This window comes from Punica granatum, chromosome 4, assembly GCF_007655135.1.
Source record: "Punica granatum isolate Tunisia-2019 chromosome 4, ASM765513v2, whole genome shotgun sequence".
Taxonomy (NCBI): domain Eukaryota; kingdom Viridiplantae; phylum Streptophyta; class Magnoliopsida; order Myrtales; family Lythraceae; genus Punica; species Punica granatum.
This window is the reverse complement of record NC_045130.1, coordinates 7,445,876-7,473,501: the sequence shown is the minus strand read 5'-3', so window position 1 is coordinate 7,473,501 and position 27,626 is coordinate 7,445,876. Positions and strand designations below refer to the sequence as shown.

The window sequence follows — 27,626 nt, the reverse complement described above, 5'->3', positions numbered from 1 at the left end:
TTTTTCGACCGTCCGTGAGCTCCGAGATTTTTTCTTTTCGGCCGTTTTCCAAATCCCAAGCAGGATACATGCGATGCGTGAGTTTTTCAAAACTAATGCCGCCATTCACATTGATTCAAAACGATCAAAGTACAATGTAAATTTTGTAAAATAAAGTCCTAAGTCGATCTTCCACTACACTCGAAATTTGAGCGAGCGCGGCATTGGAAAGCACCGGTTCTAGGCGAGGGCCTTGCGGAGACATCTATCATAGAGCGCATGTGCGGGTCTCTACGAGCCTTCTTCCTAGACCTCTCCAGGACGGCGTTCGTTCGTGCAGGCTCCTTCTGAAGTTGTGGTTGGCCGACGAATTCCTCATCTCTCAGCAATCTCTCAGTGATCGATCATAGTGCTGGTGAGGTCGATCATACTGGATGTGCTCGAAGGAAAGGGTGTCCTGGGAGACGTGTAGCATGCATCCTGTGGAGAGTCGGTGAGGTCCTCGTAGATTGGCGGGCTCTATCGAGGTGCGAGCAAGAAGACGAGTGAGGCGTCTCTTACCAAGACGAAAGGAAGATCGACTTAGCACTCGTCAATATGAATGGCACCCTAATTTTGTAAAACATATGATGCATGTGTGCGAAGAAAGTAAATGCCCACGGCTTAGTACAAATTACAAGGTACATAGCTCTTGAAACAGAAAAGACTCAAGTGGCACGCAAGCCGACTCGATGGACTGTTCATCGAAGCCGGGTTGGAGGATGGCATGGAGCTCCTGCAGAATGCATGGTTTTAGTGCTACAGGAACCGTGCTACGTAAGGATGGGAGCTCCCAACTCAAGGGTGTCAATTCCTTGAAATCGGGCGGGGATCTTTGGGGGCCTAATCGACGGTCCAACCGTGCAACGTACCCTTACTCGGAACCCCTATCTAACCTATGCTCCTATTACCAGTCGTGGGACGCGACCCATAGATACCTAGAAGCTAGTATGATATGCAATGCATGTGCGGAAAATAAAAGTGCGCAAAGTAGATAAGCGGGAAATGCGAAAAGCGGTAAATAAACAAGCAAACAAAGCAAGCGGGAACGAGCCCGAACCCTCTAAGTATCCCAGTGGAGTCGCCAAGCTGTGCGCACCCGAATTTCATCTCGTCGGGGCACGCGTGCGCACGCCTATGCAACGCGGCTTGGGAGTGTCCACCTTCCCGGGGACGTGCGACGGACGCACGTGAGAAGGAGTTGCCACTTGCCATTTTACGACCCGAAAGTCGAGGGCCGACAAGTTACCCGGGTCTAGGGGTACGGGGTACACCTAATTGCTAAGGCATATGGTCTACGAAACCCGAGTTTCCGAATTCGGGGGTTCTGTTACATGCGAGCCTATATCTCGCATGCCCTATCGATACTCTATCTTGTCTAGGCTTGCCATTTTAATTTAATTACCGCTTAATTAAGTTCCGCTCATCTTATGCGTTTTGACACCGTAAATTCGAAGGAACACTCCGACCGTCCACTCTCCGAACCGGGATTCTTACATGAATAAATGTACAACATAAATCCTTACATTGTCCTCTCAAATAAGTAAAATACAAATTACGACAACTGAATCCCGGTCGAATCACGTTCGGTTATTATTCCACTCGTGCTCACCGTGTGGTTTGAATAGACCAAAATTGAAATTAAGATGCGCGCTCAGTGATAGGGGAATTGGACCCCGTGATCTACGATTGGGGCGTTGGACCCCCTATGAATCGTGCCCTAAAGGATCGGGCTCGATCCGCATAACAAACAAGTGCAAGAATGTTAACAAGCGGACATAAATAAAACAAACAATGGGGTTTTGTTATTGCCGAATTTACGTGAATTAACCAATTATTAACCGGGGTATCTTGGCATACAAATCCTACCCTGAAGCAAACAAAGTGGGTATAAGGTGTGAATCGATCAAGGATCGCCTCGGGAGGTATTTCGCATTTGGCATTATTTTTCGAGGACTTGACGTACATGATGTCTGTTGTCAAGTCTTGTGTTTGTGGGTTATTTTTAGGATTGTTTTATGTTGTGACACTACGGTTGTTACAGGTTATTACCGAACATTGATTCCGTCCGTACATCCTAGAACCTAGTGCCTATCCCACTGTTACCCATTTTGTCTTAGCCAAGTATACAATTAGTCCGGTATTTGTATTTTGAGCCAATCCACCCGAACTAACTACCCGAGACTATGTTAGAATAACAAAAATTCATCGGTCGGATAGAGCGGACTATGCAGATGAACCTGCGCCTAGATAGGTAGCCCATCCCTACCCTGATACCGTGTGTTTCTCTTATTCTAACCTTAGGGGGTGTTGCTAGGTTGTAAATAGACGATTTTGCCCTTGAGGTAAAAATTGTTTTCGAGAAAGAGAGATTACACGGTGCGGGCCACCTCGGCCTGTGACCGGCGCTAACTGATCCCTTGGACCTTCCAGGGTTGTCAAGAACCCTAAAAGAGCCAAAAGATCGGTTAATCTATCCGGAAGTGATCTAAGAAAAACTTTCACGTCTCGACCTGAGTTTTCCTTAAATCAGGTGATGCCACGAGTCAAGACGCGCAAGTCCTTCCTAGACATCCATGTCACATCGAGCCACGTGTCTCAGTTTTGATAAAATTTGCAAGTTTTGAAAAGGGCACCAACGCATGTTTGCAACCTATCGACGCGTGTTACCGGTTTATTACCAATTCGTACAAAATCATTAGAGCCAAGTGAATTAATTAATCGCATGAACGTCCAATTACCCAGTTAGTGAAATTATTGATTAAACTAATTAATGTTTTGCCAAATGCTCTAAATATTCGAGTTTTAGACCGTCGAGCCGATCATTGATGGACCGTCCGATGCGAATCCTAATTCCCGACCACCTTAGGATTTAAAAATTAATTTAGGTCGAGTTTGCATGATTAATCCGATTCATGTGAGGTTTCGATTAAAACGAGAATAAAGCATTTAAGCTCGGATCATGAGCACAATATCACGTTAAGCACAACAAACATGTAAATTTACACAATCGGTGCCGCCATGATCATAATAAACACATACAAGCATACGCAAACATAATGTTGATAAAACTGATAAAACGGCACCGACTCATGGAAGCAAAAAATCATGCAAAGAGCACGCATCATCACGTTGTATACAAATAATTACAGGAACAAATATTTAAAGGGGCACTTACATTGTCGATTGGGGAAATTTCAAGGACTGATCTGGGAATATTAAAATGACTGGGACTTGACTGGAAAAAACTTTAAAATTCGGGGCAGATCTGAAAAAGGCTAAAATGGCCCCGGGACTAAACTGAAACAACTTGAAAAGTTCCTTGGGATGCTTGAAAAATTCTGAAAAATTTCAGGGACTGAATGGGAAATGGTACAAATGATTGGGAGTTGGCTGAAAAGAATTTTAAAATTTGAGGCAGATCTGGAAAAATAAAAATGCGCCCTCTGGACTGAAATGAGACAAAATAAAAAGTTCGTAAAATAGAGTTCGGGACGAATCCGATCACCCAGACGACCCAATAACACTCATTTCACATCATATCCATCCAAGCAAGCATAAACATTCAGAAATGGAGCCCTAATTATGCCACTAAGTCAAGGATTTACCTAGTTTGGGAAGTTGAGGGGTGGTTCTGTAAAAATAAAAAATTAGAAAAAAAAAAATCAGAAAATTTCGTCGGGGAGTTGGGTCGCTGGGCCGAATTGGGCCGAATGGGCCAGACTGGGCCGAATGGACCGAGCTAGACCGACGCGAGCTGGGCCGGCTGAGCTACAGCTGGACCGGGCTGGGTTGCTGCTGGACACGGACTGCACTGCCGGACGCGGGCAAGGCCGTCGGACACGGGCTGCTGGGCGGTTCGTGTCTGTTCAACCCGGAAAATCACGGTAGACCCGATTAGGAAAGAAATCGAAAAAATAGAGAGAAGGAGAGGGGTGGTCCGGGCGATGTGTTGACGAGTCGGGGCGACTTCCGACTCCGGAAGGGGCTCGGCGGCCCGCTGGAGGAGGCTCGTGTGACGGGGAACGCTCGGATCCGTTCTCGTGACGGGGGCCCGGGACGAGGAGTCGGGTCCCGTGATTCTATCCGGGGTCCGAACCGAGGGAAGGCAAACGATTTTTTTTCGGAGTTTGAGCTAGAGGCACCGCGAGCTTAGGGTTGGGCCGTGTAGGCGCCGTGAGCTGAGGGCGTCGGGGATCGGGGAGCTGTGGGTCTACGAGGTCGGGCGTTCGGAGGTCGAGCTATGGGGGGAGTTACGGGTTCGGCTAGGGAGCTGGAGATTTTCGACCGTGGGTGAGCTGTGGGTTTCTCGGCCGTGGGAGAGCTGGGAGTTTTTCTCGGATCAGCTAAGGGTTTTGTTTTTCTTTCGGAGAGAATCGGTGAGCTCCGGGATTTTTCGTGTCTGTCCGTCCTCTGCCCACGAGCCGCGAGTATGTTCCGAAAAAAATCGAGAGAGAGAGAGATGGCGTTTGCGTGTCGGAAATCGTTGGCGTGTGCAGTCGGGTCGGCGTGTGCAGAGGAATTGGCGTGTGGCAGGCCTCTGACGTCGCGCGGTCAAGGGTTGGGTTCGTCGCCGTCCAGGAGGAGAAGGAGAAAAGGAAAAGAAAGGAAAAGAAAAGAAAAAAAAAAAGAAGAAAGAGCCAAGAAAGGAAAGGAGGAAAAAGGAAGAAGAAGAACAAGAACCTTGGGGGGGGGGGGTGGCGTCGAGTCAATCGGTCAGAAGTCGTCTGACTTCTGACCGGTTCTGACTTTTTTTTTTCTTTTTCTTTTTTTTTTTTGAAATTCGAATTCGACGCGCGTACAAATCGAAAATTCCTCTCTTGATCGGAAGTCGGAAAAATAAATCGAGACCGCCATCGCGCTTAGAAAAAATTCATTGATCGATATTATGCGATGAAATTATCTCCAATCTCGAATTTTGTCCTGGATTTTGAAAATTGACGTCGATGTACGCGAAATTCGAAAACGCCCCAAATGATATTATTTTTTGAAAAATTTATAAAATTGGTGTTAAATTAGGAAAATATCATTTTTAAAAAAAATCGTGAATACTCAAGTAATTAATTGGAAATACTTCCCTCACGTGCGACAAAATGACGATTTCGCCCCCATGAGGAGTTGGTAGACCAAAATTGGGTGGTGACAATGTTAGACTATTATAAATTCATCCAAAAATGGCAGACTATGATAACTATTTATTTGTTGTATTATGGTATCATGATCATTACATGTTATGAATATACATGTCATCTCATAAATACACAATTTGAAAACCTCTCCACATTCTGGTATGTTTTACCTAAATCATGCCCTCTATTATGTAAGTTACGAGAATGACATGTAACAAAAGTGGAAAAAAAATAATTATATATTTATTGTATGAATCAGACTAATAAAAAATTTAAAGTATGTAGAATTGATTTAGTTTGATTAAAATTATAGCGTTACTTTAAAAAAAATTATAAATTACAACTAATTTTAAAAAATCGAAGTAAAATTTTATATGCCTCAACATTTGCGGGATTTTTCACCTAGTTGATTAATTTATCTTGTAGATTTGAAAATTTTCATGGAGGAAAGGAATGGTACAATATGCACCGCCATTCTTGTCTGGAATCAAGAAATAATTTTAATTCGACTTATCCTACCCACTCTTTTCTTTTCGCCTATTCTAATACTAGACCAATCCGCATCCCTCTAACGGAAAATTAAAAGAGACCTCTTGCATGAATTTCTTCCTGAGTATATAATTGAGGCTTCTCTCGTCTATGCATGAGTCTCATTAGTCGACAATTGTAAAATAAGGAATACGTGTGAATTTCCATATAAATAAGGAATACTCATAAAATTACAATTTGTATGCGTAAAAATCCCGACAAAATACCATAGTTATACCGTCATTTTGACTTGTAAAACTGCTGAGGAATATATTTTTAGGGGCGAGCTTGACGCCAAGTGAATAACTATAACCTAAACTAACCGGATCATAGCACGGATTCAGTAATATCATAAAAACATCATCGACACCTCCAGAAGTCAGATCATCCAGATGCCCCTTCTCAACTCCCGATCACTATAATGACTTCACATTGGCAGCCTCTCTGCTCTAGTAGCATTTTCCTATTGTTCGGCTTACGACTAGCTCAAGGCGCCACATGATTCACTAATTTCCATCAATCTCAGTCCACATCTCAAAACATCACTAACGCATTCACAAATATCACAATCAGTCATTGAAAAATACATGCATGATTCGAAACATTGACATGATCATGACAATGTAATTATAAAAATACCAATATAACGATAATAAAAATACTAAAAAATAGGTTACTCGCTCAACAAGCCTTGATACCCCGAAGCAAACGTTTTCTATTTTTCTAAAATTGTTCTTTATTTTCCCTCATATTTCCTCTCCGGAGGCCCTCTGCTTCTCTCGATTATCTGGCTAAATGAAATGAAAATCGAAGGAGGCAGAATATAAAGATGGCAAAGTTGAGGCGATGGAAATGGATCCAAGATGGATAAGTGGCACTTTAAAATTGGATGAGCTAATAACAGTAAAAAAAGATACACGCGGAAAGTAAAAAAGAAACTTATCTTATAAATTATAAATTGATTATACATTTATAATCTTTTAAAAGGTAATCGTGCAAATGGTTTTTAAGAATACATTCGAGATACATTAAGCTACTAATTTTCGGAATGTTACAACCATTGTTATCAGAACCGGACCGGATTGGCCGGTCGGACCAGTAGAATCGGAAATCGGACCTATGTCCAGTCCGGTTAGCTTAAAAACCGAAAATGCACAAATAAACCAATGAACCCAAAAAATCGGCCGGTTTTTAAGTAAACCCATCAAACCCATGTGAACCAGTCGATTGAATGGGTTTATAATGTTTTAAACATGAAGGACCTAAATGTAAATCTAAAAAAAAATAAAAAAAAAACTCAAAACTGATGAAATGAAACCCTAGTAGTCTTTGTTCTCCTCTTCTTCTCTATTGCAATTGTAGAGGGCCAGAGGCCGCAACTTCTCGAAGTCTCCATATCGAAGTCTCCGAGTGAATTCTGAATCGATGCCTCTTCTCGGCTTCATCTTCTCCTTCCGTTCTCCTTCCCACCTCTTCTCGGCTCATCTTCCAGTCTCAGAGAAGTTCTTACTAGAGTTGCAGGAGAGTTTTTGTTGAACTTTGCTTGAGCTTTCTTCTTATTTTGCAGATATTCCTTCACGGAAAAATAGCAAGAATTGCAGGGGAATGGTCTTTGCAAGCCATATCGGTGTATAAAAGAATTCATCTAAGGAATCAAACATCCAATTTTTCATGCTTATATCCAGGTCAAGGAGCACCTGAGTCAGGTTCAAGGATACATAACAAAAGGCGAAGCTTAGATATATAAACATATAATGTTAACGAACTTCTATCTAAGTAATTATCTCATTGCTTTCCTTCTTCCTTTGGTGGGTTGTCTTGATTTGGGTTCAACTTTTCTGTCTTTTTATCCAATTTTGTGCCATCTGTAATCTAGGTTTCTCTTCAATTTCACGTCCCTGTTCGAGATTTTCATTCTTTGGGTGGTGAATTGCGAGTGGAAAGAGGGTAAAGTTTGGATTTTTATCAGCTTTCGTATTTTCTTGAGCATTCTCTTGTTATGTGAACGCCAATTTTGCCCGACGAGTATGCTTTCTTGGCATTATGTGTGCGAATTTTGATGGGGGTGTCTCTCATTTCGGGTAGAGTGATCCCCAGAGACGACCAGATCTTATCTCTGCTTAGATGAGCTACTGAAACCAAGCCCATATGTGAGATGATCCAATACCTTGGAAAGATTATCTTATGCGTCAAACAAGAATCACGCAATTTTGAGTTGCAAAATCTTTTCTCAAGATCTCTGCAGACAATTTTCGCTTCTTTACTGTCAATTATTTGGGTGATCTTTGCTCATATATTTGACTCGTTCTTTTGAACTGCAGTCATGTTTGCTCTTGGCACTGCTTCAGCAACTGCTTCAGTGGGATCACAATTGGATCAGTCTTAAGTTTATCCAATGATATCTCTATCGCAAACTCCATTTTGTAGATTTATTTTGTCCTCTGATAATGGTCGATCGGTGATAACAAATGCGAGCAGATGCAGAGGGATGCCTTGGTTTGGACTTCACATTTTCATATTTGAAGGGAGAACTCTGCAACCCATCAAGATGTGATTTTGTGTTTCACTAAATGTCGCTGCACATATAATCATTGAGGAAAATCATTCAGCACATTGCTTGTAATTGTGAATTTACATGTAAAAAAGAGTAAAGATGGAGAGAAGGTAACAATTATGGTTCTTCGATTTTCATATGCAATTGATGCAAATAATTTTTTTTTGTATTTTTTGACACATATTATCTAATATTTATTACTATTTTTTGTATTTTATATTATTTTCTTAAAATAATAAATATTTATTTATTTTATAATTAAGCATACGGTCCGGCCCATCGAACTCCCAATTGGACCCATAAACCCATGAACTCATAGCTCGGCCGGTTCGATGTCTAGTGCGGTTCTGATAACATTGGTTACAACAACAGATTGTAACAAATCACTACTTTATAGAAAACTCAATTTATTGGCAACAACAATCGATTTTATGTAATGGTTTGAGCGTTTGGTCGGAAAAAAAAAATAATAACGTAGTTTGAAATTTGCACAACAGATGTCCCTTATAGTCCTGTTTGCTTTGTCCTTCCTAGAATCTACGTCAATTTAGAAATGTCATCGCACGTGTAAATCCAATGGTAGCCTATTATTTCCCATACATTGTACATTACATTTTGATATAACAAGCGCCATTCTACTTATTTTTTTTAACTCAAATCAATTAAAACTTATTAATCAACGCCTTTTTTCTTATATTTTTTTAATCAAGTGATGGAGCTAAAAAATTATTTATTAAATTTTCAAGGATTCCATTTTTATCCGTTCGATATATTTAGGTAAATACTAATTCCTACTACTCTACCCTCATAACATATATAGACCGTTTATCCCTAAAAGAAAATAAAAATTCGTAATCAATTTTTGTGCTTTTCTGTGCAGAATTAAAATTAATCTGATGCTCTGTCTGTTTGGTTTAAAACTTTCTTGACTTTCCGATATTTGTTAGGAGGAAATTCGAAATTCAATGAAATTCATTTTTGGTCATTGCAACAGTTAGTTATAATTTCGGAAAAGTGTTTTACGGTCAAATCTCCATAAAACATTTTCAGGTAGTGTAACAAGTTTGCTAAATACATAGTATGAGTGAAAGTGTAATTACTCATAAGGGCAAGTCTCTTATAAAAAAAAACATTTATTGAGACACATCTTTTCGATAATAGTATCCCTTCAAATTCAATAGTGCACTTTAATATTTTACAAATAGAGCACCCTCTATATGTCGAGAATCATTATTCCAAAATCATTCCAAAAGTTCGAAGGAGAGATGAGGAATAGTTCTTCAATATTGCTAAACTTTATGTTGAGATAAACAACTCTCTCAGAAAATCTTATATGCACCATCGAACCTGTAAAGATTCCCGAGTTCATTTCTATGTCCCGTACAAATCCTGTCTGAACATATTTATATAGATGTTTTATTTGCTCTATATTTTCTTCTCTAAGTTTCAACTGTCCGTCATGATATAATTAAGTATATACAAGACATGTATACTCGTACTACAGCACAATCAGCTATAACTTTCTTCTCGCTCTTTAAAAATCTCAAAAAATTATAATTATTTTATAGTTTTTTAATCATATTTATGTAGATCGTTTATATTGATTAATTAAAAAGGAAAAAAAAAACAAAAACAAAAACGGTGAGATGAAAGAGAGAAAAAGGAGGATGATATACTATATATTATAAAACTTATGTTCAAAATAAATGAAACTGAAATATGCCAGGTGATATACTTTATATTATTTAAATTTCAATGACGATATATAAAAGCTATAGATTTTATAGAATATTATTTTTTATTTTTGAGAGCGATGTTATATGATGTTTTTGTTCATGCATTTTTTCCTATTTTAAAAATGTTCGTAATAATGTATACCAAAAAATTTATGTTTTTTTTTTGTGAGGAATGATATTTGGTGCAGTAGCATAAGTCGCCGCCGGAAACCATGAGATCTCGGGTCAATCCTCGTCAGTGAGACTTTCATACCCCTTTATTTGGGTTTGTTATTTCTATTATCGTACTACGCCATAATCTTATAACGAAAAAAAAATATGTTTGCACGTGATTTCTTACCGACATCCTAAAATGATTCTGAATTGTAGGTAACAGGCTGATAGTAAGAGAGATAGTAATGTGATTAATCAGATAAAAATATTAAAAGAGTTGTTATGAATTAAGATCGAGATGAATTATGAAGATATATTGGCTTCCCTACTGAACCATGTATAGAACTTATTACACTTTTTAGATTTGTTACTAAATTAGGTGAGTACACTGTACACTATATGATTTATCTCGTAAATCAATATATTTACACTTGAAATTAAACTTGATCGAAGAAATTGTGCCAATCGCGCCAGCACCGGTGTTGCCATGTATTGCAAGATTTAAATTGGTAATTAATAAACTCGTTGCCACGAAACCATTTTAGGGAAAGACACCTTTTGCCCCCTAATCTATTTTTGCAGCACTTTTACCGTCTCAACTGTGATGGACTATATATATAATTTATCTCTTCGCCGGCTCTCTCTCTCTCTCTTTTCTCACAATCGCCAACCACCGTCGCCACTACCTACACCGCAAGGTCACCGGTGGTGTCTGTGCTCGACGGCAACCTCACTACGATTATCTGGTGGTCATCAACAACGTGGAGCTTCTCTGGTTTTCTTTATCTTTTTGGGTTGAATTATAATTTTTTGTCGTATTTTATCTTTTTGGAGAGGAACTTCGCGGCGTTGAAGTGAAGTAGGACGCTACGAGAGAGAATGAGTGCTTTGCGAAGGAGAGAGGATATTGGGTATGAAGACCAAATGATAAATAAAAATAAAAATAGAGATTTGATTCTATGGCTTTATTTATTATACATCAATTAATTTGATTATTTTAGAGAAAACATTCAATTTGGTACTTAAAAGATCAATTTGTAAATAATTTAGTCCTTCAATGAATTTTGTCAACGGTTTGGTTTTCAAAAGATTAGTTGGTCAACAATTTGGTCCTCGGAGATTAATTTTGCCAACAATTTGGTCCTTCAATGAATTTTGTCAATAATTTGGTCATCGAACGATCAGTTGGCTTACAATTCGATCCTCGAAAGACCATTCCTCCAGACATTTAGTCCTAACATTATCTGACTACAGACGTCGTGATGATAATCTGACCTAGAAGCAGATATGACACATTCTCAACTAATGACAATTGAAAATTTAATTTTTTAATCTCTAAACCCGAGATATGACATCATTTTGATCATCCATCCATCTCTCAAAAGAAATCTCACAACCCCACTGAAACTGAATGATGTCGTTCAATCCCCCCACAATACCAAAAAGATATTGTTCACATTTTCACTCCCTTAACTTTGTAAATCCCGCCATTTCCCTCCCCTATTTCAACCCTAATTTCAAAAATCTCTATGTAAAATGTGAAGACAAAGTGAATGAGTGACGAAATCAACAACTCCATCACGTGTTTCGTGCAAGTTGGACCACCTTTGTTGATTCTGGGTTAGTTAAGATTCTTGTTTTCGTTGTAGAAGATAAGGGGTGGGACAATCAAAACGACGTCATATCAGGTTTTGGGATTAAAAAATTAATTTTCAATTGTCGATAGTTAAGGATGTGTCATATTAGCTTGTCCGTCAAATTATCGTTACGGTGTTGATAGTCAGTTAACTTCATGATTAAATTGTTTGGCGGAACAATATTTCAGGACCGAATTATTGGCCAATTGATTTCTCAATAATCAAATCGTTGGCCAACTAATCTTTCGATGACCAAATTATTGACAAAATTTATTGAGGGGCAAAATTGTTGGTCAAATTAATCTTTCGAGGGCCAAATTGTTGGCCAACTATTCTTTCAATGACCAAATTGTTGACAAACTGATATTTTGAGGACCAAAATTAAATGTTTTCTCTTTCGTTAAACAAATTATATTATTATATTTCTATAAAAATGCTTAGAAAAAGAAAAAGAGGAGACTTCAGAACTTTCTTTTCTTCGCACCTCTGCAACTTCTTCCCTCTCACTCTTCTTCCTCTTTGCCTCAACCCATATATCTTCCGATCACTGCTTTTCCTCAGATTCTTGCTTCTCTTCGGATCAGACAGCTCGCCGTCGGAGCGCCGGAATCATCAATCTGTCTTTCAGCTCACAGGTACTTCCATTTCCCCTCTCGGCTCCCCGGAAACGATTCCCAATGTGTTTCTTGCTAAAGTTTATTGACTCGTGGCGGTTCCTTATGTCCGGTTGCTAGGGTTTTAGGGTTCCGGCTATGGATGCTTCGTCGAGCCAGCCGGAGTTCGATTACCTGTTCAAGTTGCTACTGATCGGGGACTCTGGAGTTGGGAAGAGCACTCTCTTGTTGAGTTTCACTTCCAACACCTTTGAGGACCTCTCTCCTACTATTGGTAATCCTTTCTTTAGCTTGTCATGAATTTAACTCCTCATGATGTGTTCGCGTACCGATTATCTTGGATGTTGAAAGCTCTTATTTTGTTTACTAGATATTGTTGGGGAGGAAGTAGTTAGCAATCATGGAGCAGTGCACTGACTCTTGTTCTATATATTTGAATATGTATTATCTAGTTCAATAGTCTAGTATTTGATATTTCAGTCAGTTGAGGTTATTTGTCTGCCGGGGTCATTCGTTTGCTATTATTAAGTTATCGACAATGTATTGTATCTGACCTCCTGTGCTCTTATTGACTACTCTTGAACTCCTATTCACTAAAGGATCTTTTTTAGCGATACCCAGATGAAAAATCGAATCCAAGACTTGGCATTTCATAATTTTTTTAACAAAAAGTTTGCGAAGATTGGTATGTATTCCAATTGGAGGTGATGGTGGAGTCTATGATTGCATCAAGACTAGATTGCCTTTGGTCATGGTCTTCTGTATTATCTTGAGTCGATTTTAGAGATAGCTTTTCCCCTAGGTAGCTTACATGCTTCTTCTCAATTCCTTGGAAGCAGTTTAGTTTTGTAAGTTTCAGTTTCTGGTCGTCATAGATTATGTAGTTACAGATCATCATGTGCTTGAGTTTCTTTATGTTCAGGTTGAAGGCTGCTGAATTTTGTTCTTTGACTTTCCTTATATTTTTATAGGTGTGGATTTTAAGATAAAGTATGTTACAGTTGGGGGAAAGAAATTGAAGCTTGCGATTTGGGATACAGGTAATGCTTCAATTCACATTCTGGCTAAACTATTGCACTTTACTATTAAGGAACAGTTCAAGATCGAAGTCATTAGACTATACAAAAATAGAAATGAGAGAGGGAAGGGAATATTTATTCTGCATCACTTGGTTTATTCTTGTCTTCTTGGTGGGTTATTAGATGAGGTGAAGATTCATTCCGTGTACGAGGATAATCCAAATTTGTTGACATTGAGTGCTTATTATGACAAAGCAAACTGTTGCACCTTGAACACTTGATTGTGTTGTGTTGGATGTATAACTCAGAAGGAATTCACCAATTTGTGGAGTTATGATTGTGGTATGTGGCAACCTATGAAGGTTGCATGATTCCTTAAGAGAGCTTTTGCGCAATATAGAAGGACGTATATTTTCTAATGTATGTGTTCTTTTGTTTCAATGCAGCTGGACAAGAGAGATTTCGAACCCTGACAAGTTCCTACTATAGGGGAGCTCAAGGAATAATTATGGGTATGTGGCATTATTTACTGCTGAAGATATACAAATGTGGTCGCTCAATGCTTGGTCTCTGGAGGTGCTGCTGGACTGGGAATTTGTTTTACTGAGTGCAATTTAACGATTGACAGTGTATGATGTCACAAGGAGAGAAACATTCACAAATCTTGCTGATATATGGGCCAAGGAGATCGATTTGTACTCAACTAATCAGGATTGCATCAAGATGCTTGTCGGCAACAAAGTTGACAAGGTATCTAGTTGTGGCATACTCCCTTATAGAGCACGCGACTCCTTTTTGGTCTTTTCACTTCTGTTGAATAGTCCTATGTAAAAGAGAGTTCCGATGCTTGGTGCAAATACTCGATGAGTAATTTGTTGGTCAATGAACCTTGTCCTTGTAAATATATGAATGCTTGGTGCAATTACTTGATGAGTAATTTGTTGGTCAGAGAACCTTGTTCTTGCGGATACATGAATAAACTCTTGTACGGGTCTGTAAGTGGAATGGCCATCAGCGTGGTAATATACAGGTTACTACTTTTGCAGGAAAGTGAAAGGGTTGTCTCTAAAAAGGAAGGAATGGACTTCGCCCGAGAATATGGGTGCCTTTTCCTGGAATGCAGCGCCAAAACTCGTGTGAATGTGGAGCAATGTTACGAGGAGCTTGTTTTAAAGGTTGGTAGTTCCCTAGTATCATCCATCATATACACTCATTACAGTCGATTGGTAGGATTTAGAGACCACTCCCAATTTTGATGTTAATGATGCAAACGCCATTGCGGTAATAATTATGCGTTCTTGTGATTGAATCCCTGTGTTCTAGAAGTGAGGACCTTTTTCATGAGGTGCTGAAGAGTTATCAATGTCTTGCCGTCTTGCAGATCTTAGAAACTCCGAGCCTTCTGGCGGAGGGCTCTTCGGGTGTGAAGAAGAATATCTTCAAAGAGAAGCAGCCTGAATCTGCTGCCGCCAGTGGCTACTGTTGTTCTTGGTGAATTGAAGGAGTTGTTTTTCTTAAATGTTTGTTCCAAGCTCGCAAAACCTCTGTGATGGAAATTCTCTTGTATGTAACCGTGAAGCATTTAATTTAGCGCATTATGTTCATGTTCGATGCTTCCCTATGTTCAAGACTACTGATTATATTGATATGCGATGTGTTGTTTCTGTGAAAATTACAATATAATCGAGAAAATATTGATAGAAAAATGAAATCGATTGAATTGCAGTCGAATCGAATCGTAAATTCTAATCATGAGGTCTGTTGAACTAACAAAGGTTTACAGGGAAGTCGATTCAAGTCGAAAAATCAAATTGTCAAGGTGCTTGCATGCATATTCACCGAATTCGGTGAGACAACTCGCATTCCTATCCTGCTTCCTACTCGAGTCTTAAGACTTAAGATACAGGTATTTTGTAAAGAGTTTGAGACCACCGAGGCCTGGCAATTTGGTGATAAGATTTGGGATAGTTGCCTTGAACATTCCGGAGTTCAAGTCTCCTCCCGTGCGATTACAGTTTTCCTAAGGCAAGAGTTTTGTATGCAGCGCCTTGTTTGTGAGGGTAGCTTTGTGTGTGCCCCCCAATCATAACCTCTATTTTTTTCACCCAAAAAAAAAAAAACAACAAAAAAGTTTGGGATAGAGACTTGGGGCCAAATCTCAATACTAATGATTGTGGGGGTCATTACAAAAGATACATGTGGAGGGGTTAAAATGTAATTTTCGAAAGATATAACCCAGTGCGAGGGTTTATAGTATGAGCGGAGCGCGACAGTGTCTCCTCTTTCTTCTTCGGCGGCACCGACCTTGGGAGAAGCCCTCTGCAATGGCGAGATCGGTGCCTATGCTCGTGAGCTCAAAGGCCGAGCTGAAACGCAGGGAGAAGCAGAAGAAGAAGGCTAAGTCTGGCGGGTTCGAGTCCCTCGGGCTCAGCCCCAATGTCTACAACGGCGTCAAGCGAAAAGGCTACAGGGTCCCCACGCCGATTCAGAGGAAGACGATGCCCCTCATCCTCTCCGGCGTCGACGTCGTCGCCATGGCAAGGACCGGCTCCGGCAAGACAGCAGCGTTTCTTGTGCCCATGCTGGAGAAGCTGAAGCAGCACCTGCCTCAGGGTGCGGTCAGAGCTCTGATTCTCTCACCCACCAGAGATTTGGCTCTGCAGACTCTGAAGTTCACGAAGGAGCTTGGCCGGTTCACAGGTTAGTTCTCGATGAATTGCGCTCAGAGCCCTTTAATTATGGTGAACTTTCATGAAGCGAGAGCATTTGGAGTGTATTCTCATGTAAAGCTTTAATCTTTTAGCATGATTACTTATTCCGAGCCCATGTTAACCCAAAGCAAAGCGATCACGGATTGACCATATGGAGTATTCTTCATGTCTCAGATCTTCGAACAAGTTTGCTCGTCGGGGGTGATAGAATGGAAAGTCAGTTCGAAGAATTATCTCAGAACCCTGACATTATAATTGCCACTCCCGGTAGGCTGATGCACCATTTAACTGAAGTCGATGATATGTCTCTGCGCACAGTGGAATATGTGGTCTTTGATGAAGCAGATAGTCTTTTTGGCATGGGTTTTGCCGAGCAACTGCATAAAATACTCACCCAGCTTAGTGAGAATCGACAGACCTTGCTTTTTAGCGCGACATTACCCAGTGCTCTTGCTGAGTTTGCCAAGGCTGGTCTCCGTGATCCTCAGCTCGTGCGACTTGATGTTGACACCAAGATTAGCCCCGACTTGAAGCTTACATTTTTCACCTTGAGACAGGAAGAAAAATTTGCAGCAGTGTTGTATTTAGTACGTGAGCAGATTGGTTCTGATGAGCAGACACTGATATTTGTGTCCACTAAACATCACGTGGAGTTCCTAAATACATTGTTTAGAGAGGAGAGTATTGAGCCTTCTGTGTGTTATGGAGATATGGACCAAGATGCTCGAAAGATTCATATATCAAGGTTTAGGTCAAGGAAGACCATGTTGTTGATTGTCACAGATGTTGCGGCCAGGGGCATTGATATTCCTTTGCTCGATAATGTTATCAACTGGGATTTCCCACCTAAGCCCAAGATTTTTGTCCATCGAGTTGGAAGGGCTGCAAGAGCTGGTCGGACTGGTAGAGCGTATTCTTTTGTGACATCTGAGGATATGCCTTATCTGTTGGACCTCCATCTATTTTTATCAAAGCCGATTAGAGCTGCTCCAACTGAGGAAGAGGTGCTCAACGATAAAGATGGGGTGATGTCCAAGATTGACCAGGCAATCGCAAATGGTGAAACTGTTTATGGCCGTTTTCCACAAACAGCAATTGATCTTGTCTCTGATAGAGTTCGTGAAATCATCTCCTCGTCTGCAGAGCTGACTTCACTGCAGAGAACCTGTACAAATGCTTTTCGCTTGTATTCGAAGACAAAACCCTTACCCTCAAAGGAATCAATAAAGAGGTCCAAGGATTTACCTCGTGAAGGCTTGCATCCAACATTTAAGAATGTGCTGGAAGGCGGTGAACTGATGGCCCTGGCCTTCTCTGAACGCTTGAAAGCATTCAGGTAAGCAGATTTGCTCATTTCCAGAGTATTACTCTTTAGTTAGAGTCAACAGTTCTAGCGTTCATGCCTTTTCTTTTTCCCCTTCTTTCATGAGATGCAAATTACCTAAGTTATTGCTTGTTTTAATGGCTGATTTGTGCTAGACCCAAGCAGACCATTCTGGAAGCTGAAGGTGAAGCTGCCAAATCAAAGAATGTGCAGGTTGCTTTACACATCCATGTCTTTCCTTTTTTCTTTGTTACCTTTTCTCTCTCCGTGCCTCTTCTCTTTCGTTGGGGGTGTCATTAGCTCTAACTTATTTCCTTTAACATACTCCAGCTAGTGTATCAACTCTTGACATTTATTTCATGTATTTTCAGGGTCTTGGTCAGTGGGTTGATGTGATGAAGAAGAAAAGAGCTGTCCATGAGGAGATCATTAATTTGGTACATCAGAAACGGAGTACCAAACCTTTAGAAGAGGTAGATGTGTTGGTTATGTTCTTATTTTTAATTCAATAAGTTAAAGCAGTCGGTATGTAATATATGCAGTAAGGGCTTTACAGATCATGTTTTCACTGCTTTCGGCGCGATTATTAACTTTCCTTCCTCTTCTTGCAGGAGGAGATCAAATCTGATGTACCTTCTTCCAAGGAAAGAGAAACAAAAGGTCATACTTTGTCCTAGCTATCAATTTTCTTGTTGTCTGCTGTTTATTCGCGGAAAGAATGTTAGAATATAGGAGATAGGCACAGTCTTTGGTCAATACATGTAGTCTATATGTTGTACTATATACCAGTTATTGCTGAAATTGAATTGGAAACATGAAACTGTTGTCTTGTACTAATTGTGGTTTACTCTATTTGGATTATTGTCTTTGTCTAATTGTTCTTAATTGTGGTTGATTTTTTTTCACGGATGACAGAAGCTTGTTGTTTAAAAAGAAAGGCTAAGAGTTTCAAGGATGAAGAGTACTACATAAGCTCAATACCAACAAATCATGTAAGTATCAAACTAAATATCACTTTTTTTCAGTTTGTCCATGCTGAAATTTCTTTTTTCTTTTGTGATATATATTGTGAATATGTTTAACTCAAACTTCGACTCCGGTTTTCTTTCAGCACACAGAGTCCGGTTTATTGGTTAGAGCAAACGAAGGCTTTGGATCAAATAGGTAAAAATCTATGAGACATAAATCTCTTCAGAATTCAGGTGTGAAGCATGCGGCATGAATTTTGTTGCAGCAATGTTGCAGTCAGATCTTATCCAGCTAGTTCTAGGTGGTTCCCTAAGCTATCCTAATTTTTTCAGGTTGGAAAATGCTGTGCTTGATCTGGTCGCAGACAATAGTGAAGGCATGCAGAAGCAGAAATCACAGTATCATTGGGATAAGGTGCAGTTGAAAGCTGATTTATTGATATTTATCTCTGTGGACTTTCAGTTTGAAACTTATTGCGATCTCTCTTCTGTGGCAGAGGAGCAAAAAGTATGTTAAATTGAATAATGGTGACCGGGTTACAGCCAGTGGAAAGGTACCGATCGACAATTCTGATATTTAATGTTATTGTTTTCTCCTTGTTACGGTTTCTTCAATTCAGGTGTCAATTTATGAATCAGGATGAACTCTTGATTTGCCCCCTCTTAATTTGTCCTTTTGAAGTTATTGCTTGATTTACCATGTTTCCCTAATTCTTGTGCAGATAAAGACTGAGAGTGGGTCGAAGGTAAAAGCAAAGAAGACTGGAATATACAACAAGTGGAAACAAAGATCACACAGCAAGATTTCCCATAAAGAGACGAGCAATGAAGAGACTGGTGGAGAATACACTAGCGTCACAGGTGAGCCTTATTATTTTTAAGCAATATGATAATCGATTCGATTTGCCTGGATGTTAATGAACAGTCTATATTAATATCGATTTCCCCCATCTTCCAACTCGAGAGTCGATATTCCTATGCATCTGTTCTGTTTGGTGATCTAATTGTGAATGCGTAAATGTGCAGCAAATCATGGCTCGAGGTGGGGCAAAAAGAAGCTTCCCAATGCTCATGTTCGTCCAGAGATCAAGGATCTCGAACAAGTTAGGAAGGAGAGGCAGAAGAAAGCTGACAGGATGTCCTATGTCAAGAGCAAGGCGAAGCGTAAGCAGCAATCCACGAGGAATGGAAGAAAGGGCAAGGGAAAGTCAAAGAAGTGAACGCTGGGTGTTGCCCTAAGCTGAGCTAACATTTGTCTCCACAAATTTTGACCACCTCGCTGGTCTTTCCCCTTTTGGTATGAGCGTTTTTTGTCACCCGAAAACTGCTGACTGTGAGGAACTGCGAGCCAAGTCAAAGAATTGGTTTGATTGTTTATTAACCGAATTGTAGCTTATAATGAGGGATAGTCATTCTCCATCTGCGAGAGAAAGTAAACAAAGGCGCTTATCCGAATCTGTCGGTGTCTTCCTGTTCCATGAACATCGTCGTCGATATTCGAACAGAATTGTCAAGTATTCCGGTATCTATACAAAGGACTATTGGCTATATTAGTTGTTTTTATGTTTCATCTAATATCATAGCGGTCTAAACCTCGCAATGAGCTCCACCTGGGTTTGAGTCCAGGTAGTGACATCTTAGTTCTGGTCCTTGATTTGAAATGATCAGTAGGGGATTAGAGGAAAAGAGAAGATCGTCCTCATTTATTCAGCAAAAAACAGAAGACCGTCCTCATATTTTCTCATATTGGCACATAAAACATTGTTGTCTGGGATAATAACAGAACACATCCCATAACCTAGAACAGTTCGAGGTGAACAGAAAAAGCAATTTGTGCATCCTTCCGACGACCCGGAACGGGCAGATCTGCCTTCCTCAGTATCTGCTTCGGAACTTCTACAACAAACAAACAAAGCAATATTTACATTCCCCTCCAAATTACACTCTGAAGGATCCTACCATGTCGTCATGATCTCAATGAGCCAGGTGCGGCACAGTGCTCGAAACTCGATGTGCCTGAAAAGCACAGGCACAGTGGACAGACGTGAGGTTAAGGCACCCGCTAATGATGAGGGAGTGCCGCCCTGGACATGTGTGGAGGGCTGGGAACGAGTCACACACTGCCTGCACTGCTGGGGGCGTCAAGGCTGTGCACTGGCTTATGTTGAGGCTCTTCAACCCTTCATTGTTGTCCTCGCCCTTTCTATTGGATGACAAGGATGATGCTGATGATGATTCCCACATTGAGGGAGCAGTAGGAGGGCGGTGCCTGACCCGACTGTGGGCCAGGGAATACATGGCTCTATCAGTAATGTTCTGGCAGTAGTAGAGCCCCAGGGATGTCAGGTGGGGGCACCCATTTGCCAAGGCAATCACACTGTCATCTGTAAATAAAAATAAAATCACCAACCATTAGTTAGGCCATATGAGTTCATCACTAGCAACAACTCTTTGCTCCCGGGTAGACATAAATATTTGTGCCAGAGTATTTTTCTTCCATTGAACATAGACTCTCAAGTAGGAGGCAAGGGGAACGAGAACTCATAAGTTCCCAAACATTAATTTATGAACAATGTATTAATTGATAAACATGTTACGAATACCTGTTATACAGACGCAGCCACATAAGTCAAGAACCCTGAGGTTCGGGCACCCAAATGCCAAACTCATAACACCGGCATCACCCACATCTTCGCACCATCCCAGATTCAATGACTGCAACTGACTGCAGTTCCTCCCTATAGCCTTTTGAAAGAATAACATATTCTGTCAAGAATATATATTTATATATATACAATACAAAAAGTCTTGTAAGGCAAGATTCCAGGAAATAGATGTACCAGCAGTGCTTTGTCTGATGCAGCTTTCACACACCCGCACAGATTCAGAATCTTCAACTTCCTGCAGAAGTTAGTAAGGTACTCGAGGGCATCATCGCTGAAAGCTGAGCACCCACTTATGTTGAGCTTGAGAAGATTAGGGCAACCATGAGCCAGGGCATACAGGGAGCGGTCAGTAAGCTTGAAGCTCTTGCTGAGGTCGAGGTCTTGCAGATCACGGCAGTTGTTTGCAATGGCCTCAACAGCATTATCTTCGAGCTGGGGCTTATCTTGGCGCAGATTGAGAGACTGCAGTTTCGTGAACTTGGGAGCAAGAGAAAGTACCAGGTTGTTCATGTTCTTCTTCATCCTAAAAGGGGGAGTAATTGGAATTCAGCAAAAAGTATAAGGTGGATGAACATTTTGAACAGGATCACAGAAACTGGCCACAGACAAAATTTTCAGTCATGAAACTTTGAACAGCAATAGAAATTCCAAGTTAGATCTTTCATTTAGAAAAGAAGAAAATCAGCAACTAAAAAATCTCGAGATTCCATCAAAACAATATCACGATGCTATATATGAAATTCCCAGTAGCAGAACAGACAAGATACAAAAGGACCATTGATCATAATAAGCATAAAATGGACCGTATATGTACCATGCGAGAGAGAGACGGGTGAGGCCCAAGCCAATCGCATCCCTCCATCCACTGCACACCCCCGAAGCCATGATTATGGTCCGATCATCGACGAGCGACATGATTCTCAGCAAAAGCTCCATCGGAATGTCTTTCCAATCAATGATGACGACACCTTCCATCTTCACTTTCTCCCCACTGATCCCACCGCAACCATCAACAACCATCATCAGCTTCTCAAAGCACAGGTTTAAGTCCTCACCCTTCAATTTATCCTTGCTCATCACTTCACCCTAGACGAGGCACCTCCACCAATTCGTCGAACAACAAACTCCCTGTTTCCATTGATGAGACAAACACAAGAGGTGAGCATCAACATTAGAGCTCGAGGAAACCTCAACAAGTTTTCAGGGTTTGAGTGAAACAAACCAGGCCTAGAGCCTACAGACAAGCACCAATGACCCGTTATCCTGTGAGAAACTGGAAGCTATTCAGAACCAGAACCCACCCAACATTGATGGCTTCACAAACTACAGTATGTCCAGTTTTCAGCATACGGACGAGCTACCAAGAGTATGATCTCCACACGAAAGCATCAAAAATGCAAACTTGGACAATCATCTTTTCGTTCACCAAGCAAAATTTTCTTTCAGAGCAACAGAGACTAGAAATGGGTGATCACCCACAAACTCCAAAGCGACCCAAAATCAAGAAACCAGTTTACTGAAGCAATTCAACGAATTCAACTTGACACCCCATGAAAGAAAATTCAAGGGGTCGAATCAACAAACCCATCAAGCATGTTTCTTGACAGAATCATCAACAAGGAAATTCCGCACAGACGAAATCACTCTGTAAGATTACTTCCGGACATGACCGAGAAGCACTATCAGCAGGCAAAGAAAGACGGGGAAAGAGGAGAGGGGGGGCGTTGATCATACCTTGCTTTGGGTACTGAGCTTGGAGAGGGTCTTTGGCTTGTGGAGGAGAAAGGAAGCCGCGGGCTTCAATGGCCTATATTAAGACAAGAGGAGGGAGGCAAGGCAAGGTTAAAGTCCCCCAAGAAGAAAAACAATTTCTTTTGTTGTTTAAAAAACAGGGAAAAATCATAAAAGGAGTAGATACGTACGGGATCGGAATTGTCGACGCGTATGATGCCACGTGTCTTGACGTGACCCGGGAAGGCATGGGCCCCAGGAAATACGGTAGAGTGGATCATCACAAGGAAATACTGTGGACCCGGATTGAGTTGCGTTGCGCCCGCTCTTGAAATTTTCGGGAGATTTTATCGTGTAATCACTAAAAATAGTAGAATAAATAAATACATACGCTCAGTTAAATACTTTATTAAAAGTTTCGGTATTTTTTTTTTCAAAATTTATGCTTTTTTATCAATGTAAAATAAATTCTTCGGATTACACTAATTTACTTTAAACGTAAATAATTTACTAAGAAATTAAGTAATATATTATAACTTATTTTTCTCAAAACATGTGCTCACTTGAAAGACGTTGCAATTTACCAATAATGTAAATAAAAATTCTTCAAAATGCAGGTTTGTTGCATTATCATTTAAGACTGCTGACAAATTTTTTAAGATAAATGATGACTGGTAATTTAAATTTTCCCTGATATATAAATTCTTACTTTCAAATTATTGGTAATATTACATTGCCTTGTTTGATATGGACTAGTAATATTATATTGATGATAATTTTGTTGGTAATCTTAGACTTTTTGGACGCACTCTGTTTGGGAAAGTATATTACTAGTGAAGGGAAATGTGGATTGCCTTGGACATTCATATTATCAATGATTTGCTTCACCCAAACATGATAATTTGATGGCCCATAGAATTTAAAATTAGATTCTCAATAATCCTCATGGATTATCTCACACCAAACTCCTTTGGAATTAAGCTATTTTGGCTATAGTTATGACTAATTTACCTGCATGTATAGTGCAATTATTTTTAAAGTGATTACACTGTAAATCTTTCATGAGTTTCCACATTCGGATTATACGAGTAATCTTCGAAACGATTATGTGCAATAACATTTTAGGAATCGATCATGGTCATAAGTGAAAACTCGGACGTTTTTCTCGTGTTAGCCATCGATGATCATTTTAAAGTGGTCGATAAGCATCTTTTTACACGTCTTGATTGAGTTTTTTCCTTCCCAATTTAAGGGTCGAGAATTAAGGGATACATCGGCCAACCTACAGAAGTTTCAATGGAAAAGTAAAAGCTTTCGAGAGAGAGAGAGAGAGAGAGAGAAGAAGAAAGCACGAGAGAGGGCGAGAGGGGGAGGGGTGGGATGTGTGGTGATGGAGTCCAGCTAGAATGTTCCATTCCGTTTTGCTAAGAACCGAAGCCGCACCACAATTACTAAAAGCCACAAATCAAATTGCATTTATGCGGGTCCCTTTCCTTCCAACGTTGGATGTCTTTCTTATCTCCCTTTTTTGGGAAATTTATTTGTTTGTTTCCACCCACTGAATTCCTAAAAAGATAAAAGTGATTAATTACTCTCTTTTTTTTTAACTTATTCATTTCTTTTTTCTTTTTAAATTTCCGTTGTTTTCTGGGTTTAAAATCCAATCTTATCCCCCTCTAGTAGGGGCCCTCCAGACTGTTACATCAAATGAAGTGTTAATTATAAAAATTTCTTCTCAGAAATGCACACATTCTAGGTGCATTGAGTCTCTTCCTTTTTGCGTATGGTATCGCCACTCCCTTTGGCAGTATCCACTAATTCGGAACTTAATTTGAAAGCCATATTTCGACCCGGACGTTTTCGGGATGCCCCTAATAACCAACGAATGGCAAGTGCTTTTCCTTGTGTGGATCCTATTTCAATGGGAACTTGATGAGTCGATCCGCCTACACGTCTTGCTTTTACTGCTATATCGGGAGTTACTCCACGTAAATGTACCTAGAATGTGTGCCACCCTAAAAAAGGGTGGCACACATTCTAGGTGCATTGTCACCGGATCAAATTTGGAATTACATGCTAAATTAACTTCAATACTTTTATATTAATACTTAACTATGCGTTTGGTAATAGAGTAGAGTTTGCTTTTAGTTTGATTTGATGGAATAAAGACAAAAGTAATTCGAAAAAGTATGTGAGAGATTGAGAAAAATAGAAAAGCCATTATGGTGTTGTTGAATTGAGGAAAAAAATAATGAATAGTTGATAGAATTTAATATTAAAAAATTAATTGTAATAAAGACAAAAAAATATATGTGAGTGAATTTATTATGAAATTAAAGAAAAAAATAGAAAATATTGGATTAAGTTAGAGTCTGTAGCCGGTTTCATGTCCTAACCTGATATTGACTCCAAAAACTATCCAGGATTGGGTAGGTATATCAAAAAAAAGAAGTTTGACGAATTCTTTTGTTGCGGGCACTAAAAAAAAATCATATGCAATTTGCCAATGAAGATTAATGAAGAAAAAAGGATTTCTTTATTTTATCTTAGATTAGAAACAATATATATATTGGGTTTAATGAAACACGTCTTTGTTTTCAGTTTTATGTTCTGCTTTGAACGACCCCCGTGAGGGGCCTTGGAATGATTTTTTCAATGAACCAAGTAACCGTAAGTGATCGATTACAAACAACAAAAAATACAATAATGTGTTAGTGAATTGAGATAAAAGTAAAGTTAATTTAAATTAAATAAAACTTAGTTATCAAACGTACCATAAAAATTTGGGAAAAGTATAGATTTGGTCCTCAAGATTTGAGCACCTTTCAAACTTGGCTCCAACTCAGCCACATTTAACAATTTTTATAAATGATTAAAATAGAAAAGTGTTCAAAGGTAAATAATGAAAACATAAAAATAATAATAAAAAAAAGAATGAAAATAGAAAAGTGCTCTAACCTAGAGGACTAAATCTATTCTTTTCCGAAAAATTTCAACTTTTATTTTATCGTTCTGTCCAGGTTTTATCTGGTATTAAAATATTTATTATATATTAAATATTTTAATTTATTAAATTTATAAATAAAGCATAGTTAATCTATTTAAATAAAACATTGTTAATCTATTAAAATTTGAATTATTTCAAACTAAAAATACTTTAATCAAAATTTCAAAGATTAAAAAGAATACCCTAAAGCTACGAATATAAGTGAAAATTAAAAGTAAAACAGGTCGAAAATTTGATTATTGCATGAGGAAAAGGCTAGTTATATGTAAAATGAAACTTCACTACTCGGTAAAATTATAGAAATGATGAATTTTCAGAGTTTGTCGTGCAAATCAATGATTTATATTCAAAATTTGAAAAATTCTAATATGACTTCGTATCATCGTGGCAATGAGTCTCCCCACGTTAGATGGTGTAGTGATTTAAGGGGAGAAAAAAAAAGTTTACAATCCATTCTTTTAAACGTCATCTAGAATATGAATTTTAAAGCATTATGAAGAGTTAATAACTGAGAAAAAAAGCCCATATTAATATTACCTAAAGTCTTTCTAAGGATGGTCCCATCCCAAAATTAATCACATAATCAAAGAAGGGGCACACCCAATTTGCTTTTCCAGTTAAAGAGGCAATTAGTCTGGCGTGCATCTTTTTCTTATAAAGGTTGGAATTGGATATTTTTTGTAAGGTCTAAATGTATCATTCACATGAACAATTGTAGGTGTACCAATTAATCCAATGTCATCCATGTCCAGCCACCAATTATCGGCCATACTTGAGCCGCGAGGTTGCATATGAGATGCATCTCCGTACACATACTACATACTTCTAAATATTGCGAAATACTTTGAAAATATATATTACGATTGACTGCTATCCAGCAGTATGCAAGAATAAACTTAGTAACTAATAAATTGTAGTCTATTACAAGCAGTACCCGTTTTGATAGATGAGAGCAATAACAGTGCAGATTAGACTTGATTTATAAATTATGTTAAAAAAAAGGAAAAGAACGTGATGATAACATATATATAATATCAAAATAATAATAGAAAATGGTCTAAAAACACTTGATTACTAGAAAAATGAGATATAATGTCACAATACACGTTATCGCTTAAGAAGTAAGATATTTTAGATTCGATTATTGGTAGTGTGATCATTTATATCTCTTTGTACATATTTTTTTTATTTTCTTATACTGAACTATAAAGTATCCTTATAAAACAACTCCCATAAGAGGGGGGAAAAACACCTGGATACTGGCAAAAACAAGCTAATAATCATCAAAACTCAACTTCTTAACCAGGAAATTTAATGCCATGTAAATATATTAAAATCAGAATTTCTTTTTTATTTTTTTTGGGTAATAAATCAGAATTTCTATTGTATAGACCAAATGCATGAGATAATGACGGCGAGTAAGAGTGGTGGGTCATGCCACCATCAATGTCCTCTTCGTGCGGGTAAATTATTCATATCTTTGGTACGAAAAGGATAGATAGATACGTATATTTATTATATTTTGTTTGTAATGTTCCAAATCTAATCCCCGCATTTCTCTTTCTTTTCATTTATTTAATCTTTTTTTGAAGTGATGAATTGTCCAATTCTTCCTGTCCATGTACATTTCCAAGATCCCTAAAATTCGTCCTTTTTGCTTGATGGGAGATTTGAAATGACTCCATTATTGTCGTTGATAAAGAACAAAAGTTTTAAGTGAAAAAGTCGGATAGAGGTCTTGATTATCTTTGTTGTTTTCCATAGGATCACACCACCCTCACATTGTGTAGCTTATCATCCCCCATTTTGTATTGTAGAAATTGCCAATATC

General features: G+C 39.1%; 3 protein-coding genes across 6 annotated transcripts; 2 read left to right on the top strand and 1 right to left on the bottom strand.

Moving 5' to 3' along the window:
• Nucleotides 1-12,206: 12,206 nt before the first annotated feature.
• On the top strand, nucleotides 12,207-15,060 carry LOC116202219 (ras-related protein RABC1). 2 transcript variants are annotated; one of them, XM_031533673.1, is made up of 7 exons: nucleotides 12,207-12,390; nucleotides 12,498-12,643; nucleotides 13,341-13,409; nucleotides 13,835-13,900; nucleotides 14,017-14,138; nucleotides 14,435-14,563; nucleotides 14,770-15,060. In XM_031533673.1, exons 2-7 carry the CDS (start codon nucleotides 12,508-12,510, stop codon nucleotides 14,881-14,883), a joined length of 636 nt encoding a protein of 211 aa, XP_031389533.1. In that variant the 5' UTR covers nucleotides 12,207-12,390; nucleotides 12,498-12,507; the 3' UTR covers nucleotides 14,884-15,060. The 2 variants fall into 2 exon arrangements, with proteins under 2 accessions (XP_031389533.1, XP_031389532.1); XM_031533672.1 differs by having other exon boundaries at nucleotides 12,208-12,390; nucleotides 12,490-12,643.
• A 583-nt stretch (nucleotides 15,061-15,643) lies between these two features.
• LOC116202217 (putative DEAD-box ATP-dependent RNA helicase 29) lies at nucleotides 15,644-19,939 on the top strand. The gene is made up of 11 exons (XM_031533668.1): nucleotides 15,644-16,088; nucleotides 16,274-17,435; nucleotides 17,579-17,636; nucleotides 17,795-17,896; nucleotides 18,035-18,083; nucleotides 18,339-18,415; nucleotides 18,535-18,587; nucleotides 18,725-18,806; nucleotides 18,889-18,945; nucleotides 19,114-19,252; nucleotides 19,418-19,939. Exons 1-11 carry the CDS (start codon nucleotides 15,644-15,646, stop codon nucleotides 19,609-19,611), a joined length of 2,418 nt encoding a protein of 805 aa, XP_031389528.1. The 3' UTR covers nucleotides 19,612-19,939.
• A 134-nt stretch (nucleotides 19,940-20,073) lies between these two features.
• LOC116202218 (F-box protein SKP2A-like) lies at nucleotides 20,074-22,939 on the bottom strand. Of its 3 annotated transcripts, XM_031533670.1 has the most exons (6): nucleotides 22,792-22,909; nucleotides 22,280-22,320; nucleotides 21,872-22,185; nucleotides 21,232-21,580; nucleotides 20,995-21,136; nucleotides 20,074-20,775 (listed from the first exon to the last, which is right to left on the bottom strand). In XM_031533670.1, exons 3-6 carry the CDS (start codon nucleotides 22,132-22,134, stop codon nucleotides 20,366-20,368), a joined length of 1,164 nt encoding a protein of 387 aa, XP_031389530.1. In that variant the 5' UTR covers nucleotides 22,135-22,185; nucleotides 22,280-22,320; nucleotides 22,792-22,909; the 3' UTR covers nucleotides 20,074-20,365. The 3 variants fall into 3 exon arrangements, with proteins under 3 accessions (XP_031389530.1, XP_031389529.1, XP_031389531.1); XM_031533669.1 differs by lacking the exon at nucleotides 22,280-22,320 and having other exon boundaries at nucleotides 22,792-22,939; XM_031533671.1 differs by lacking the exon at nucleotides 22,792-22,909 and having other exon boundaries at nucleotides 22,280-22,330.
• Between the last annotated feature and the right edge of the window lie 4,687 nt (nucleotides 22,940-27,626).

What these genes read in the sequence shown, in the direction of transcription:
- LOC116202219 (XM_031533673.1), top strand. Translation starts at nt 12,508, where the DNA reads ATGGATGCTTCGTCGAGCCAGCCGGAGTTCGATTACCTGTTCAAGTTG. An exon ending in AGCTCAAGGAATAATTATGG is followed by an intron (nt 13,901 to 14,016) that starts GTATGTGGCATT and finishes AACGATTGACAG; the next exon opens with TGTATGATGTCACAAGGAGA. An exon ending in TCGGCAACAAAGTTGACAAG is followed by an intron (nt 14,139 to 14,434) that starts GTATCTAGTTGT and finishes CTACTTTTGCAG; the next exon opens with GAAAGTGAAAGGGTTGTCTC.
- LOC116202218 (XM_031533669.1), bottom strand. Translation starts at nt 22,134, where the DNA reads ATGAGCAAGGATAAATTGAAGGGTGAGGACTTAAACCTGTGCTTTGAG. An exon ending in ACCCGTCTCTCTCTCGCATG is followed by an intron (nt 21,581 to 21,871) that starts GTACATATACGG and finishes TCCCCCTTTTAG; the next exon opens with GATGAAGAAGAACATGAACA. An exon ending in TGGCTGCGTCTGTATAACAG is followed by an intron (nt 20,776 to 20,994) that starts GTATTCGTAACA and finishes TTTTATTTACAG; the next exon opens with ATGACAGTGTGATTGCCTTG.
- LOC116202217 (XM_031533668.1), top strand. Translation starts at nt 15,644, where the DNA reads ATGAGCGGAGCGCGACAGTGTCTCCTCTTTCTTCTTCGGCGGCACCGA. An exon ending in GAACGCTTGAAAGCATTCAG is followed by an intron (nt 17,436 to 17,578) that starts GTAAGCAGATTT and finishes GATTTGTGCTAG; the next exon opens with ACCCAAGCAGACCATTCTGG. An exon ending in GAAGGCTTTGGATCAAATAG is followed by an intron (nt 18,588 to 18,724) that starts GTAAAAATCTAT and finishes TAATTTTTTCAG; the next exon opens with GTTGGAAAATGCTGTGCTTG.